The 15,106-nt window shown below is 49.4% G+C and overlaps 1 protein-coding gene across 6 annotated transcripts in view; it reads left to right on the top strand.

The window, feature by feature from the left end:
• Window positions 1-3,272: 3,272 nt before the first annotated feature.
• The window catches only part of DLG3 (discs large homolog 3), a 49,866-nt gene continuing 38,032 nt past the window's right edge, over window positions 3,273-15,106 (top strand). For 4 of the 6 annotated variants that reach the window (XM_006770942.2, XM_006770941.2, XM_015568628.1 and 1 more), the window contains exons 1-8: window positions 3,273-3,319; window positions 3,740-3,864; window positions 4,078-4,247; window positions 4,527-4,663; window positions 5,004-5,148; window positions 5,730-5,889; window positions 7,492-7,648; window positions 8,070-8,172. In XM_006770942.2, coding sequence (XP_006771005.1) covers window positions 3,287-3,319; window positions 3,740-3,864; window positions 4,078-4,247; window positions 4,527-4,663; window positions 5,004-5,148; window positions 5,730-5,889; window positions 7,492-7,648; window positions 8,070-8,172 — 1,030 coding nt within the window. In that variant the 5' untranslated portion in view covers window positions 3,273-3,286. Of the gene's footprint in view, window positions 3,320-3,739; window positions 3,865-4,077; window positions 4,248-4,526; window positions 4,664-5,003; window positions 5,149-5,729; window positions 5,890-6,443; window positions 6,594-7,491; window positions 7,649-8,069; window positions 8,173-8,789; window positions 8,945-15,106 lie in introns of those variants that run through there. The other 2 variants (XM_015568629.1, XM_006770943.2) reach the window with 2 other exon arrangements.

Raw genomic sequence — 15,106 nt, 5'->3', positions numbered from 1 at the left:
GGTAAGGCACCTGGGCCGGGGGGGTGGGGGGAGGGGAGCAGCTGGGGAGTGAGGGCCTAGAGGCCTGGGGTGCAGCACGGGTTCGTGGGGCTCCAAACCGGTGGACCCTAAGCCCTAGCATTGCAGCTGGGCCAGGAGAGATGGTAGGAAATGTATGCTTCACAGTGTGTGTCTGTTTGGGGGTCTCCGTTTGGAGGGGGTTGTGAGGAGCTGTGTGTGTCAGGGGGTGAAGGTATGGCGGAGGAGCACATTTTCCTGTGTGGGGAATTGGGTTTGTCTCAGTGCGGGGGCTCAGCAGTGTCTCTGTGTCTGGCAGGGGCGGGAGGTTCTGCGGGAGCTGTGTGTGGTGTGTCTCCGCGGGAGGGGAGGAGGGGGCATGGTGCTCTGCGTAGGGGGGACATGTGACATGTGTGATGTGTGTGTGTGTATGTTGAGGTGTGTGAAGAAAGGCAATGAAGCTCCTGTGAATCTATGTAGAGCCCATGTGCCCAGCTCGCTGAGCTTCATCCCTCCATGCCATGAGTCCCTCTCCGTCCCAGTCCCTTTGTGTGTGAATGTGCACATGGATGTATGAGAATGTCTGACCGCGGAGGTGTTTCTGTATATGAGCCTTCAGGGACGGCTGTGTTTCCCCGTGTGTGTCGCTACATGTATATGTGTGTGAGCATGTGGCTGCAAGTGTGTGCACATATGTGCCTCTGTGTGTGGTGTGTGTGTGTGTGTGTGTGTGTGTGTGGTGTGTCCCTTTGAAGAGGTGCTTGACAGGCAAAGGAGGGGAAGGAGAGGAAGAGAGAGACACGTCCCAAGCAAGGCTGAGAGGATGCCGAGAAGGACAGACTCTTTTGTCCAAGCAGCTCTGAAGTGTGTGTGTGCTGGAGGGGGAACTGAAACAGGCTTCCTCGCTCCAGAACAGGCATGATGCCTGGAGCCGGGCACAGGACATCTGCTCTGGTGTAAGAACTGCCCCCAGTGGGGCATGCCCCATTAGGTACCCCCAGACGTGGGAGAACTTGGCCCCCCAGGTATGGCTTACAGCTTGGGAACCCCTGGGTGCAAGGCACAACTCTGTCTTCCACTCCCAGCCTAAACTGCCAGCTTAGAAAATGGAAGGAGCATCTATGGGAGAAGCAGCAAAATGGAGGCTGGGCCGGCAGAGCCAGGTCCCTGGCACACATGGCGGAGGGCCTGCCTGGTTATTTGGCTCTGCAGTCCCCAGGGTAGGGAGAGAGGAGGAGGTTTTGCTGTCGAGAGCAGGTAGTGACCATTCTGGCCACCTCTGTCCTTCTCTGGGGATAGGATGTGCTCTCACTCAGAAGCAATGATGGGGACTTCCTGGGGAGAGGAGTCCTTCCTTGGTTCTGCCCTTCTGTCTGTCTACACTTACTATTTCTTGTGTCTCTTTCCTTGGCCCCTTGCCTTCTTCAGCGAGTCTAGCTCTCTCCTTTTCCCCTCTATCCAGGGGCCCTATCCTTACAAACACTCTCTTACGCTTGTCCTGCTCAGCTGGGAGATGGGTGACAGTTGGCAATGTTTCTTTGCTGGGGCTGATCTCTGGATGCCTTTTGGCCCTGGGAGCAGAGTCCCTGAGGGGGGCAGTGGGAGGGTGGACCAGTTGGGAGCAGGAGCCTCTGGATCTCACTGGAGCTGGGCTGGAAGCATGGCTTATAACATGTGGGCACACATGGTACCCCAGGTGCATGCAAGAGCTGCATGTGCAGTTCTTTCCGTTGCGTTTCTGTTGCATGGTACTTCAGGCAGCTGTGTTGGTTTGGGGACTCTGAAGAACCATCAGTTCCTCCTGGGATCAGGGACCAGAGTGGGGCTGCAGCTGGAGTTCTCCCACCAACTCCTAGAGCTGCAGGGCATAAAGTCTTGGAGTCAGGTCCAGAAAAGGTAGAGGCATAACTAGCCAGTTCTCTTCTCATCTCATCCTCTCTGCTTCTCAAAGCCAAAGGTGTGTGGGGTGAAGGTGGGAGAGAGAAGCAGAACAGGCATATGGAGGAGCCCCCACCCTGGGTTCCCAGGTCCCCTTTTCAGAGGAGGAGATTAGGGGTAAGGCAAGAGCCAGAGAAAGATGGGGAAGGACTGTCAGGTTACCTGGGGAGAGAGGCAAGAGGGTTTCTCCATTTGGGGGGATGATGAGAGTGGGAGCCAGAAAGCAGATGCTACTTCTCTGTCCAGAATCAGATTTTTACTTGACAATGGCTACTAGTATGTCCCGTCTGGGAGGCCACCTCTGTGGGCTGGTCAGAATAACCCTGTGTTTCTGTCCCCTTCCCTTGTGTCTTCTCCCATGGCTATTGCATGTTGAAGGCCATGGACTCTGCTGCCAATCGGTCCATGGTCATCAGCTTTTCCCTCCTGGGGAATATTGTCCATTCTGCTCCTGTAGCATCTCTGGCTTTGCCTCTGACTCCCGGCCAGATCCTACCCTGGGCCTTCCTGCTGGGAAACACAAAGGGTTCCGTACTAAACACCTCTTGGTTGAAAATGGATTAGGACTTTCACTCCTTCTACCCATGTAGACTTGGGTTCCTGGGGACACATTAGGAGATGGAGAATGAGGGTTTATAAGGTACTCTGAAGGAGGCAACTTCCTTTTTTCCCATGAGCTCTGCTGGGGAAAGGGATGAGTGGCCAACACATCAGTGGCCTTGGCAGCTTGCTTTAATCCAGGTTCTAGTCTCTGCTCTGCCGCTAACTCCCGGTGTGCCTTTAACACAATCTGTGTCCTCTCTGAGCCTCAGTGCCACCATTTATCATATGAGGGAGATTGGACAAGATGGTATCTGCGGTCTTTCTACCTCTGACACAGTGGGAGTCTGTGACCTGCACCATGGAGAGCTGTGGTTAAGAAGGCAAGCAGGTCCCTGTCCAGGTCCTGGGTACCCCCATGGATGCTGGGCATGGCTTGGTTTATCTGCCATGTTCCATTTTTGCCACCCGCCTCAGGCCAGCTCCACACCCCTCCTAGTGAACCACAAGGCCCTGGAGCCCCGTCTCTCCTTGAGTGCACCACTGGCTGGCTCAGTCCCAGACCATTGAGCTGAGCTAAATGAACAGCTGAGTTTGGCATGATATGGCTGGAAGCAAGGGGAAGAGGTGGACTCCTCAGGGTCAGCCTGTCCCCATCTGTGGCCAATAGGTGTCTGGGATCTATTTGGGCTCTTCTACTCTATGGGGAGTGTGGAGGAGCAGGTTGACCAGGGGGCATCTGGCTGGGGGATGTACAGAAGGCATTTAGGGAACTGCCTCTGTCTTCCCCTAGGTAAATGGCAGCGATGGCATGTTCAAGTATGAGGAGATAGTGCTGGAGCGGGTGAGTTTGTCAGTGGGGTGGGATGAAAATGGAGGGGAGGGATTGAGCCAAGAGAGAGGAGGGCCTTGAACCTCACTCTTAGGACTCAGAGGGGGACCTGCATTGAGAGGATGGGGAAACAGCGGCACTCAGAGGCCACATCACTGCATCAATCAGTGAACCGACTAACAAATATTAATTGACCTTGCTTGCTGAAGCCTGGGGAATTGGGGAGGGGGTGGCTTTGCTGAGGCCTCTACGCCAAAATGATCAGCACAGGCTGGGAAGCCACCAGGTTTCTGACGAATGTGCCCTGGTCTGCCCTGGCCCCTTCTGAGGCCTGGAGCGCCTGGCCTGGGGATTAGGCGAGGTTGGGGAACCAGGAACCCTTCCTCATGCCCTCTGAGTGAGCAGACTGTGCCCCTTCACTCCTTTCTGCAGGGCAATTCCGGCCTGGGCTTCAGCATTGCAGGTGGCATTGACAATCCCCATGTCCCTGATGACCCTGGCATCTTCATTACCAAGATCATTCCTGGTGGAGCAGCTGCCATGGACGGGAGGCTAGGGTGAGGTGGCCTGGAAGCAGGGCTGGGGGAGGCAGGGGGAGGATGGAGATGAGGGGAGGAGGACTGCCTGGCAGGATGGCCCTTTGGTTCTATCTGAGAGGAGGAGGGGGAAAGGAATGAGGAGGAGGAGGTTGGGGGAGAGGAGCAGTAGGAGGGGAGAGAGGGGTGGAGGGGTTGTGTCACAGTGTCATGCCTCTTGGGCTTCCCCCACAGGGTGAATGACTGTGTGCTGCGGGTGAATGAGGTGGACGTGTCAGAGGTGGTGCACAGCCGAGCTGTGGAGGCGCTGAAGGAGGCGGGCCCTGTGGTGCGGTTGGTGGTGCGGAGGCGACAACCCCCACCTGAGACCATCATGGAGGTCAACCTGCTCAAAGGGCCCAAAGGTGTGGCCCTCTGGGTTCCTATGCTCTGGCCAGAGGTCCCTGGTTGGCTATGTAGGAAATGGAAGGGAATAGCCTTACTCCTTGCCTGACTCCCCATACCAGCTCACAGCCTTCTTTCTTGACCTTATGTTTCACCCTACTGACCTCGGGATGGCAGCCTAGTGTTTGGGATTCCCAGGGGAGTGTGTTGGCTGGGGGCAGGTGTTGGGTTTTGGATTGAATTGACTGAGCACTCTAACTTCTGTGTCCTTCTCCCACTTCCTGCTGGTTCCTGCCCAGGCCTGGGTTTCAGCATTGCTGGGGGCATTGGCAACCAGCACATCCCAGGAGACAACAGCATCTACATCACCAAGATCATTGAGGGGGGTGCTGCTCAGAAGGATGGCCGCCTACAGATTGGGGACCGGCTGCTGGCGGTGAGACAGTCTTCACAGAAATGCCCAAATGGTAGGGTGGGAAGGTGGAGCTCTAGCAGCCTCTCACTCCACCTGAACCTCATTCAGGTATTAGGCGTTGTGGGGAATTTCAAGAGCATCATCGGAGTTGGGTGTATCAGATACCAAGGCCCTACTTCTTTTCATGGCTGGGAGTCCCTTATCTTCTCTACCCCTATCCCAGGCTTCTCTGCTCTTCACAGCACTGTATTTGGGTCTCTGTGGGAGCACTGTTGAATTTCACTGAAAGGGCCCCTCTCAGGAGTCCCTGAGATGCCCTTCCTTCTCTCAAGTGCTAGCCCGAAGGTCTCTCCTCTTCTAGGTGAACAACACCAATCTGCAGGATGTGAGGCATGAGGAAGCTGTGGCCTCACTGAAGAACACCTCTGATATGGTCTATCTGAAGGTGGCCAAGCCAGGCAGCCTTCACCTCAACGACATGTACGCACCTCCTGACTATGCCAGCAGTACGTACCCATCTGCCCTGTCCCTGGGCTGAAGCCCCTGCCCCTGGTTTCTGGAGGGGAAGAAGTGCATACCCCTTGTTAACATGGAGAGAGAACGGAGGACTAGTGCTCAGGAGAACTGAGTCCACACCTTATAGCTGGTCCCTTGGGCAAGTCCCTTTCACCTGTCTTTAGTTTCTACTTTGGCAAAAAGGAGCTGAGCTAATGATATATGTGCTGCCTTCTTAATAGGCCTGCTGCAAGGTTCAAATGAGATCATGGATGAGAAAGCCCTTGGAAAACTGTATTAGGTTATTGAGATGTGAGGGATTATTGTTAGTTACACCTCCAGCCATGCCTTTCTTTGTAGACTGCCTTGACTTCAGCTCTTTCTAAGACTCACAGGATTGAGCCGAGGATTCAGAAAGGGACTGTGGAGGAGGAATCCTTGGGGTGGAGTGGGGCAGAGAGGCCTGAGGAATTAGCAGCCCTTGGTGCTGAGGTGCATCTGAGGTGGGGTGTGAGAGACAGTCCTTGGGGAGGAGAGGAAGGTACCTACGTGGAATGGTCTCTGAAATTTTCTCGCCCTTTCTTGATTCCAGCTTTTACTGCCTTGGCTGACAACCACATAAGCCATAATTCCAGCCTGGGTTATCTGGGGGCTGTAGAGAGCAAGGTCAGCTACCCTGCTCCTCCTCAGGTTCCCCCCGCCCGCTACTCTCCAATTCCCAGGCACATGCTGGCTGAGGAGGACTTCACCAGGTGAGACTATCCCACCCCCTGTATAGGGGTGGGGACGAGAGGAATCCGCTTCTGGCTGGCCACAGGCCTAGTGTAGTATGGCAAAGAAGAGGACAAGGCCCTCATCATTCCCACCTTTGGGGTCTGAGGCCCTCTCTCAGCCCTTGGGGCCCTAAGAAGGAACAGAAGAGACTGCAGGGACAAGTTCTACCATCAGGGGGAGTGCCAAGTGTGTGGCCCCGATCCAAAGTGCAGAGAAAGGGTGGGGTGGAGTGTTTTGGGGACCGAGGAGGTGGAGGCTGCAGAGTTCCTGCCCCAAGACAGTTGCCGCTCCCTCTGCTGCAATCATGCCGAATTACAGAAGAAAGCCGCGCGGCCAGTGGGGTTGGGTGGGACGCAGGGAGGCTGGCGGGCCAGGTGGCTTCATAGGGACCAGCCCCGCCCCACTCTGGCGGCGGCCTCTGTGGAACTGGTCAAGCCGGCCAGGGTTCCGGGGGACAGGTTTGCCGTGGGGTGGGGCCTGCTAGGCTGCTAGGCTGGCTGCAGTGGGGCCCCGGAAGGATAGGCGGACGGGGGAGAACCGCAGGAGCCATGGAGAGGGCGCTCAAGTTCTCGGGCTCAGGCTTGGCCCAGGGCTTGGGCTCGGCCTCAGCCTCGGCCTGGAGGAGGGCTTCGCAGAGGTGGGCTTGGCCGCTCCGCTCCCTACGACCTGGAGGGGATGCCAGGTAGGAGGAGAGGAGGGCTTCGCGCAAGAATATCCGGGACTCACTGAGGAAGCCTAGGGCCTAGACCTGGAGCAAGAAAGGAGGAATCTTGGACTTGGGGCTCCTCTGATGAAAGATGCTTAAAAGTGAATGTGGTGGGCCTGAAAGTGTGCTGGGAGTCTGTATATGGATATACCTGAGTGGCTGTTGCTCTCATCTGATGACACTGTGACCATTTACTGAGGGATTTCTTACACATGGTTAGTTGTAGTCCAGGTTTTCTATGTATTTGTTCCCTTGCTTCAGTCAGGCTCTTGTGCCCTCTTGGGGGACCTGGGAACTCTTTATCTCTGTCTCCCACATCACTTAGCCAGGGTGCATAGTAATTGGTGATTACATCTGTTATTGGGGAAGGTAGGAGGGGTCAGAGTTGGGGGTGGAATTTTAGAAGAGCAGAGGAGCATGTGGAAAGTAAGTATGCACATTTTATGGATGGAGAGTGCAATCAACTCCAGAGTGATTCCACTGTTCCTAACTGGCTCCCCTTCTGTGGCCCCAGCTCCATCACACCAGTTGGTAGGATAGGAGAATCTGGGGAGGAAGAGGACCAGTGAATGGGCTCTGAACTATAGTGTTTAGAGTCCAGGCTAGGGCTTTGCTGATCTGAGAGAGTAGGGGACTATCCACTGGGGAGCTGACTCCAAGCCCTCAGGAATAAGGGAGGGAAGAGGAACTGAAACTTGGCACCTGGCAGAAAACAGCAGCCAAGCAGGTTCTAGGAGAGAAAGGGAGGAACAGGGTATCATAAACAGGGACTCAAGTCCTTCTGCAGTGATACGGGACTTGTTCCAGACAGGCCCTCCTAGCGATGCCAGATAATATCTACCTTGTTCTGACCCTTCCACTGCTTTCCCACCAGAGAGCCCCGCAAGATCATCCTGCACAAGGGCTCCACAGGCCTGGGCTTCAACATCGTGGGAGGAGAGGATGGAGAAGGCATTTTTGTCTCCTTCATCCTGGCAGGAGGCCCAGCTGACCTGAGTGGGGAGCTGCGCAGGGGAGACCGGATCTTATCGGTGAGGAGACAAAGGCGAGGTGGGAGGATAGGAGCCGTGCCAGTCTAAAAGGGAGGAGAGGAAACCTTGCTTTCTCTAAGGAACACTTCTTAAGATGGATTAAAGGCTAAGAACTGGAGAAAACTTATATTTTCTTTTGTATGTCTTTAGTGAGGGACAGGGACTGAGATGAGATTTATCCTTGAGGAGGAAATGAATGTTCCTTTTATCTTAACCCTGGTTAGCATTTGACCTCATAAAGATAATTACTACACTAGGGATGCCATATCCTTTATGTTTCCTCTTAGGGGCAAGGGTGGGATATTGAGAAAGGCATCTGAGTAGGCTTAGGGATGGGTACCCATCTCCCTGTCCTAACTGCTATGACATAGGACTCTCTTTCTTGCTTTAGGGGTGGCTCATAGCTCCTCTCTTTCAACAGGTGAATGGCGTCAACCTGAGGAATGCAACTCATGAGCAGGCTGCAGCTGCTCTGAAACGGGCTGGCCAGTCAGTCACCATTGTGGCCCAGTACAGACCGGAAGGTAGGAGAAGGAAGGAGGGGCAAGATAATTTGAGGAGTTTACACTTTCAAGTATCGGCTTTTTGCCATCATAGGCATCAAAGCCACTAGACAAGGTCCTTTCTGTTTTAGTGCAGTAACCTCTTGCTCTCTGGACAGGGGTAGGTTTGGGCAAGTCAGGGAGCATCTATGAAGGCTATGCTCAGAACCTGCTGATCAGGGCTGCAGTACAACAGAAGGCCAGTAGTGGGCAGCAGCCTACGGGAGGAAGCACAGAGATTGGGGAGGCTGGAAAAAGGGGAGGGGAAGGAATGGGGCTCGGAGGGCTCAGAGACGAAGACACGGAACTGTGTGCCCTGGAACGGAGGAGGGTAGCTTGGTTAGAAGTACTTCAGGGAGAAGTGATCCGACTTAAAACATCTTGGGCCAAAGCTCTATGATCCCCCCTCCCCCCTTTTTCTTCCCATATCAGGGTGACCATGAAAAACCCAAAAACGCGCCGAAAAGGTGATGCCAAAACCTCGGGGTAGGGAATCAGGAGTGGACCCTCTCCCCCTACGAGGGCCTTCTTTGTGTTCTCAGAGAGCTTCCCTGGGCTGGGGCGAGTGGGCGGGGCCAGTTATGCAAATTAATTCAGGCGTCTCCTCCTCCTCCCTGCCGTCCCTCTCCCCCTCCACCCCTCCTCCCCTCCTCTAGCGCGCCCCGCTTTGTGTCCGTGGTCTCCCGCGCGGGACGTAGGGGCAGCCGGAGCTGGCGCTTTCTCAGCACTAGACCTGGACTCGGACCGGCGCCAGGTGAGGTGGGGCGGACGAGGGCGGAGGTCAGGTCCCCTCCCTGTCCGCCTGAGCCTCTCTACGATTCTGTTCTCTGACTCTGTTTTCCAACACTGCCCCCCCTTTGTACTCTTCCCTCAGCCCCTGCGGGCACAGCTTGGGTCCCCTATTGGGGGTCCCTCCCGGGCCCAGGGAGCGACCCTCTCCCGTTTCCAGGCCCCTTCTGCGGCATCTCTTTGCCATCACCTCTCCCAGCCAGTTCTGCCCGCTTTGTGCCTCAGGGCCTCAGCCCTCCCGTAGCAGCTCCCTAATCCCTAACCTCTGAGGAATTTTCTAAAGCGCCCCTCCCCCGCGCTCTTGAATCCACCAAACCCGGCTACCTCTGGGAACACCAGAGATAGACTTGGCCTTTTCAGGGCCCCCAACCCACGCTTTTGTTTGCACCGACTTATTTTGCCTCCCCCTCCTCTTTGTTAGCCCAGCTTTTGTCTCTGAGGGCTGCAACTCCCAGGCTCTTCGGACATCTAGGCCCCATGGACCAGTTACTAAGGTGGAGGAAGGGACCTCTCCCGGGCAGGTGCGTTGGTGGCGTGATGAGAAAGGGAGAGGCTGGGAGCCCTATCCTCAAGCCCAGGGATCTAAAGCGCCTACCTTTGTCCTTTCCGCCCTCCCCCCACTCTGCTTCAGTACCTCCAGCCAAGAGCCTGAAGGGAAAGAAGAGAGGGGCCTGCACCTTCTGCACTAGCGTAGGGAGGTAACTAACAGGAGAGCTGGCTGGGTTGAGGTAATGGGAGAGATGCAGATGGACACTCTGAGTCATTTCTCTCCATGTTTGGTGTTCAGCTTAAAGATAAGAAACACACCTTAGGGTTATTGTTTTTATGATTTCTGTGTTTGCTGTTGGCTTCTTAGTGTAGAGCTAAACATCTGATTTTTATTAGCAACCGGTATGTATCTATTTCATGCCCACAACTTTGATAATGTAGGTTCTGCAAAGAAAATGGTTTTGTCGTGTGTGTGTGTGTGTGTGTGTGTGTGTGTAGGAGAAATTGATGTGTTTCTTTCAGTTTTGCTCTCTGATGTTTGGCACATGGAAACAATACTGTGAATTTGTCTGGTGGTAGGGTGTTGGAAACTGGTGACTACATATTTTTGTGAGTTTTGTTGGGGGAATGTAACTGGTTTCCATACAAAGCTGCAAGTTGTCCAGGGTAAAAGGATTCCTGCAGTGTTTATTGCTCTCAGACTATTTCTGAGAGTGTATAATGTATGTTGAGGTGCTGTCTTATGTTAGGTCTCTCTACCACTTGCTACACAAAGTCTTTCTTCTCTTAGGATTCAGTTGAGCCACTGCTGTTAAAGCTCTGTCACCCCAATTTTCTTTCTTTGGCTTGGTAAATCCAACAGGATCCCAACATGCAAAAGCTTCTTTTTTTCTCATTCAAAAATGAACCCTTGGAGACAAGTCTATAGGGACTATCAAGCATTCTGTGTTGGGCTCTGAATTTTCTTTGATAAAGTGATAGTATTTAAAAATATGGACTCCATGTTGATCATTTTATAAATATATTAAACACTGTTCATTAAAAGATTGTATCACATGGGCATTTACAAAATGAATAATCCAAACATATGTCTGTTGGCTAAAATGGCAGAGATCACATGTTATTGGCCAAGTAAGTGTTCATTTTTTTTTACATGGAATATGGAAGCTGGAAAGGATTATATAGTCCAAACCCTCATTGTGCAAACCGGAACAGCGACAGTAGCAGAGGGACTTGACTTGCCTGAGATCATGAAAGGAAAGTTGCTGAGGGTCAGCAGTTGGGACCAATTGTGCTTGGGAATACCTGAGAGACCTAAGACCTAGCTAGAGCAGAGGAACACCTGGAAAGGAACTAGGGAATCAAGCTTCTAATTTGAATGACTAGGCGAATAACGGAAAGAGAATGAGGGAATGAGAGATGTATGCGAAAGGGAAGATTAATCTCCATTGTGGCTACTGAGGCAGCATTGCCAAATCAGTGTAGCCTTTAGCTAGATACCCTTTAGTATGAGAGCTTTAAAAAAATAGCTTTGACTAATTAGAACAGAATAAGAACAATTCTTCCTTTTTAAATGGCTTAACTGAGATATAATTCACATACCATAAAATTCACCCATTTAGGTGTGCAACTCAGTGGCTTTTAGTGCATTCACAGAATTGTGCATCCATGGTCAGTGAATTTTAGAACATTTTCATTACTCCTCTCCTTTTAACACATAGAGAGGGTGCAATTATTGGAATTGCCTGGACATTTAGAGGCTGGATGGCAGCTCAGTGGAAATGCTCTTAACTTTGAGATTTTTTCATATATCTGGTTTGCTTAATGTAAACCCATAATGAAGATAGAAACTGTGGCTATCTATTTGAACTTTGTACTGTGCCTAACGTGGGTGCTTTACAAGTATTTTTATGATGGAGCTTTGGAAAATATTAAAATAGAAGTACTGTGATAAAAGTGCCACAGTGAGAGATGCTGTTTAATAGTTTCACTCCTGATTGCTCTAAACTGTCGTGGACACAGCAATCCTACCTATTAGCTAAAAATACCACTAGCATGATGTTCTTGGGCATGTATAATCCTGCTTTAAATTCAAATTGAAAATTTAAACAACTGGCTCTTGGCAAAGGCTCTTTTCCAATCTATTCTAAAATGAAAAATATTTTTCTGTGACTTGTGGAATTGCTCCACCAAGGGAAGGATGGGATTCATGTTAATACATTTTGATTTAGAAACTATCTCCTGCATTTTCTCCTCTAGTTACTTTGTGATAGCCTCTGTTTATAAACTGAACTAGTGTTTTTCTGGAAAGCCCTTTGTTTATAGAGTAAAACCTGAACCCTAAATCAGGAGGTGAGCCAGAAATTGGTCACTAAGTTAGCTAAACTGGGAACTGATTCTTTGTGACCAATCTTTTCAACTGGAATATAAATCCAGAAAGGCTGGGGTTAACAGGGAGTAAGAGAGAATGAGAGTTTTCTATACTTATTTTAAAGTGCTGAATAAGCACACTTTCACCGTGGAAACATCTTCAGGTAAGGCCTGGAAGAGTTAAGAATCAGTGTTCATAATAACTTGAAAGCATAAAAGGGATATTTCCCCATAACTAATTAACCGTCAAGGATGTAAACATAGCTGCTACCCTATCAGTGAGATCTCTCTTGGGAGCACAGAGGTGAAAGTTTATAAAGGCAAAGAATAGTCTTGAACTGTCTGTTGCCGTCCTAAAAGAAGGCTAATGTGAGGAAGGAAGAAAATGAAGGCCTGTTAACAGTGTTTCTATACTGAACAATTTGAAGGCAGCTGGTACTGTATTTATCTGTATCCCCAGCACCTAGTCCAGAGCATGGCTCGTGTTTTGTTGAATTGAATTATTGAGTATCTCTATGTTCCAGATGGCTTTGTAAGCATTTTGGATATCCCTGTGGGATAGACAGTATAATCCCCATTTTACAGATGAGGAAAATGAAGCTTAGAGAGGTTGAGAGACTTGCTCAAGGCCACATGGTCAGTAAGGGGCAGAATCAAAAATTGAAGTCAGGTTTTCTGAGAACTTTGGGTCCCAGGCTTTTGCTACTAGGTCACAACTACCACCCACCATAGCAGAGAAGCTGTGAGCCTCCCCTTCTATCTACCTAAATACATCTGGACATAGCAAAAGATACTGCTCTGAGACTCTTCAGGTGCCAGAAGCTGTTAGCAAATGGAGTAAAACCAACTCCCAAATGTCAGCTTTTTAGTCTTGATGGCTACCAACTCCTGCACCAAAGGAAGAAGTAACCTGGAGGTAGAGGGGCTGCCAGAAGCCTGAGGGAGACCCCCTTCTCCTTCAAAAGAAAAGTGGGATTAGGAAGACTATCACAGCATAATATTGTGGGGGGAACCAGAGAAGGAGCCAAAAATTGAGAGTTGGTTTGCTTGACTTAACGGCAGAGTGTGCAGGCTTAAGAATGTTAATGCAGTAAGTAGGCATTTCTAATTTCTTCAAGTGAAATGGGATTGTATTTGTCACTCATTTGTTATGACCTTATAATTCACTCATTAAGGGTGCAATTCGGTGGTGTTTAGAATGTTTATAGAATTGTGCAACCGTCACCACAATCAGTTTTAGAACATTTCCACCACCCCAAAAAGAAACTGCACCATTTAAGTGTCACCCTCCCATCCCCCCTCAGCACTAAGCAACCACTAATCTACTTCCTGTCTCTATGGATTTGCCTATTCTGGACATTTTGTATAATATGCAGGGGTGGGCAAAAGTAGATTTACAGTTGTGAGTATGGGAAACATAATTTATTCTTGTATTATTTATTAATGATTGTATTATTTTCCATACAGACAACTGTAAAACTGCTTTTGCCCCACCCTGTATGGTCTTTGTGACTGACTTCTTTCACTTAACATAGTGTTTTCAAGGTTCATTATTCATATGGCAACTCTATATTTAACCTATTGAGGAATGGCCAGGCTGTTTTCCACAGAGGTTGCACCATTTCACATTCCTACCAGCAGTGTGAGGTTTCCAGTTTGTCTACATCTTCACCAACCCTTCCTTGTCAATGACAGTCTTTTTTATTATAGCCATCCTGGTGGGTGTGAAGTGATATCTCATTGTGGTTTTTACTTGAATTTCCCTGATGGCTAAGATGTTGAGCATCTTTTTATGTGCTTATTGTTTGTCATTCAATTTTGTTTTGCTTGGTCCCCTAATTTGATTCTCATAGTTTCCAAATTGACTTGAGCCCAGAGCAGGCCAACTATGTTATTATTCAGGTGATTAGAGGGACCAAGAGGATAAGGGACGTTTTACTGTTAACACTGTGCTGGAGGGGCTTAAAGATTGGGTGTAGATAGATGACTTTAGCTATAAATGCTTACCTGATAAAAATGATAAAGCTCACCTCACCTTTTTTTGTTTTTTAAAAACAGCTTATTCACATACCTTACAACTCACCCATTTAAAGTGTACAATTCAATGGTTTTTAGATTGTTTAGAGTGGTGCATCTAGCTCCACAGTCAATTTTAGAACATTTTTCTCACCCTAAAAAGAAACCCTGTCCCATTAGCAGTCACTCCTCCATCTCCTCCCAATCCCTCCCCTCCCCTAGCCCGAAGCAACCACTAATCTTTTGTTTCTATAAAGTTACATTTTTCTGGATGGTTCATATAATTGGAATCCTACAACGTGATCTTTTATATCTGGCTTCCTTCACTTGGAATACTGTTTTGAATGTGCCAGTACTTCATTCATTTTTAAGGCTAAATAATACTCCATGCTATGGGTACACCACATTTTGTTTATCCATTCATCTGTTGATGGACTTTGGGGTTGTTTTCACCTTTTGAATATTGTGAATACTGCTTCTATGAGCATTCATGGGCAAGTTTTTGTGTTGTCATATGTTTTCAATTCTTTTGGGTATATATACCTAGGAGTGAAATTGCTGAGGTAACAACATTTTCAAACTGTCAGACTTTTTCCCAAAGTGGCTGCACTGTTTTAGGCCCACTCTGTTTTTTAAACTTAGAAGAGAATAAAATTAACCTTTTGTCCAGTTTTGCCTCCTGGGACTGAACTTCATATAAGTGGGTGAGCTGGCCTTTTGTGTCTTCCATGTAGCCCAAGGACATGGTAGCTAGAGTTGACAATGATTTCTGAACCTAGTTCCACAGATGCTTTCTTGTCCTTGTTAGATGGTTTGAGGCAAAATCATAGGAGCTTTGGTGTCTGCAAAACATTGTTTCTCCTGAATGGTTAGTATAATATATGACCAGGAGAATGAGTTATTTCTTATTTAGTTAGAGCAGGGGTCCTCAAACTTTTTAAACAGGGGGCCAGTTCACTGTCCCTCAGACCGTTGGAGGGCCGGATTATAGTTTTAAAAAAAAACTATGAACAAATTCCTATGCACACTGCACATATCTTATTTTGAAGTAAAAAAACAAAACGGAACATATACAATATTTGTATTTGCATGTGGCCCGTGGGTTGTAGTTTGAGGACCCCTGAGTTAGAGCTTTTGGGGATTTCTTTTTACTCTAATATGTTGCTTGTTGAAAACTTTTTTTTATTTTATTTTATTTTATTTTTTATTACAAGGGGGATTACATATGTGTCCATTTTTTACCCTCTCTTGT

This window comes from Myotis davidii, unplaced genomic scaffold, assembly GCF_000327345.1.
Source record: "Myotis davidii unplaced genomic scaffold, ASM32734v1 scaffold1285, whole genome shotgun sequence".
NCBI lineage: Eukaryota > Metazoa > Chordata > Mammalia > Chiroptera > Vespertilionidae > Myotis > Myotis davidii.
This window is presented reverse-complemented; position numbering and strand designations above follow the sequence as displayed.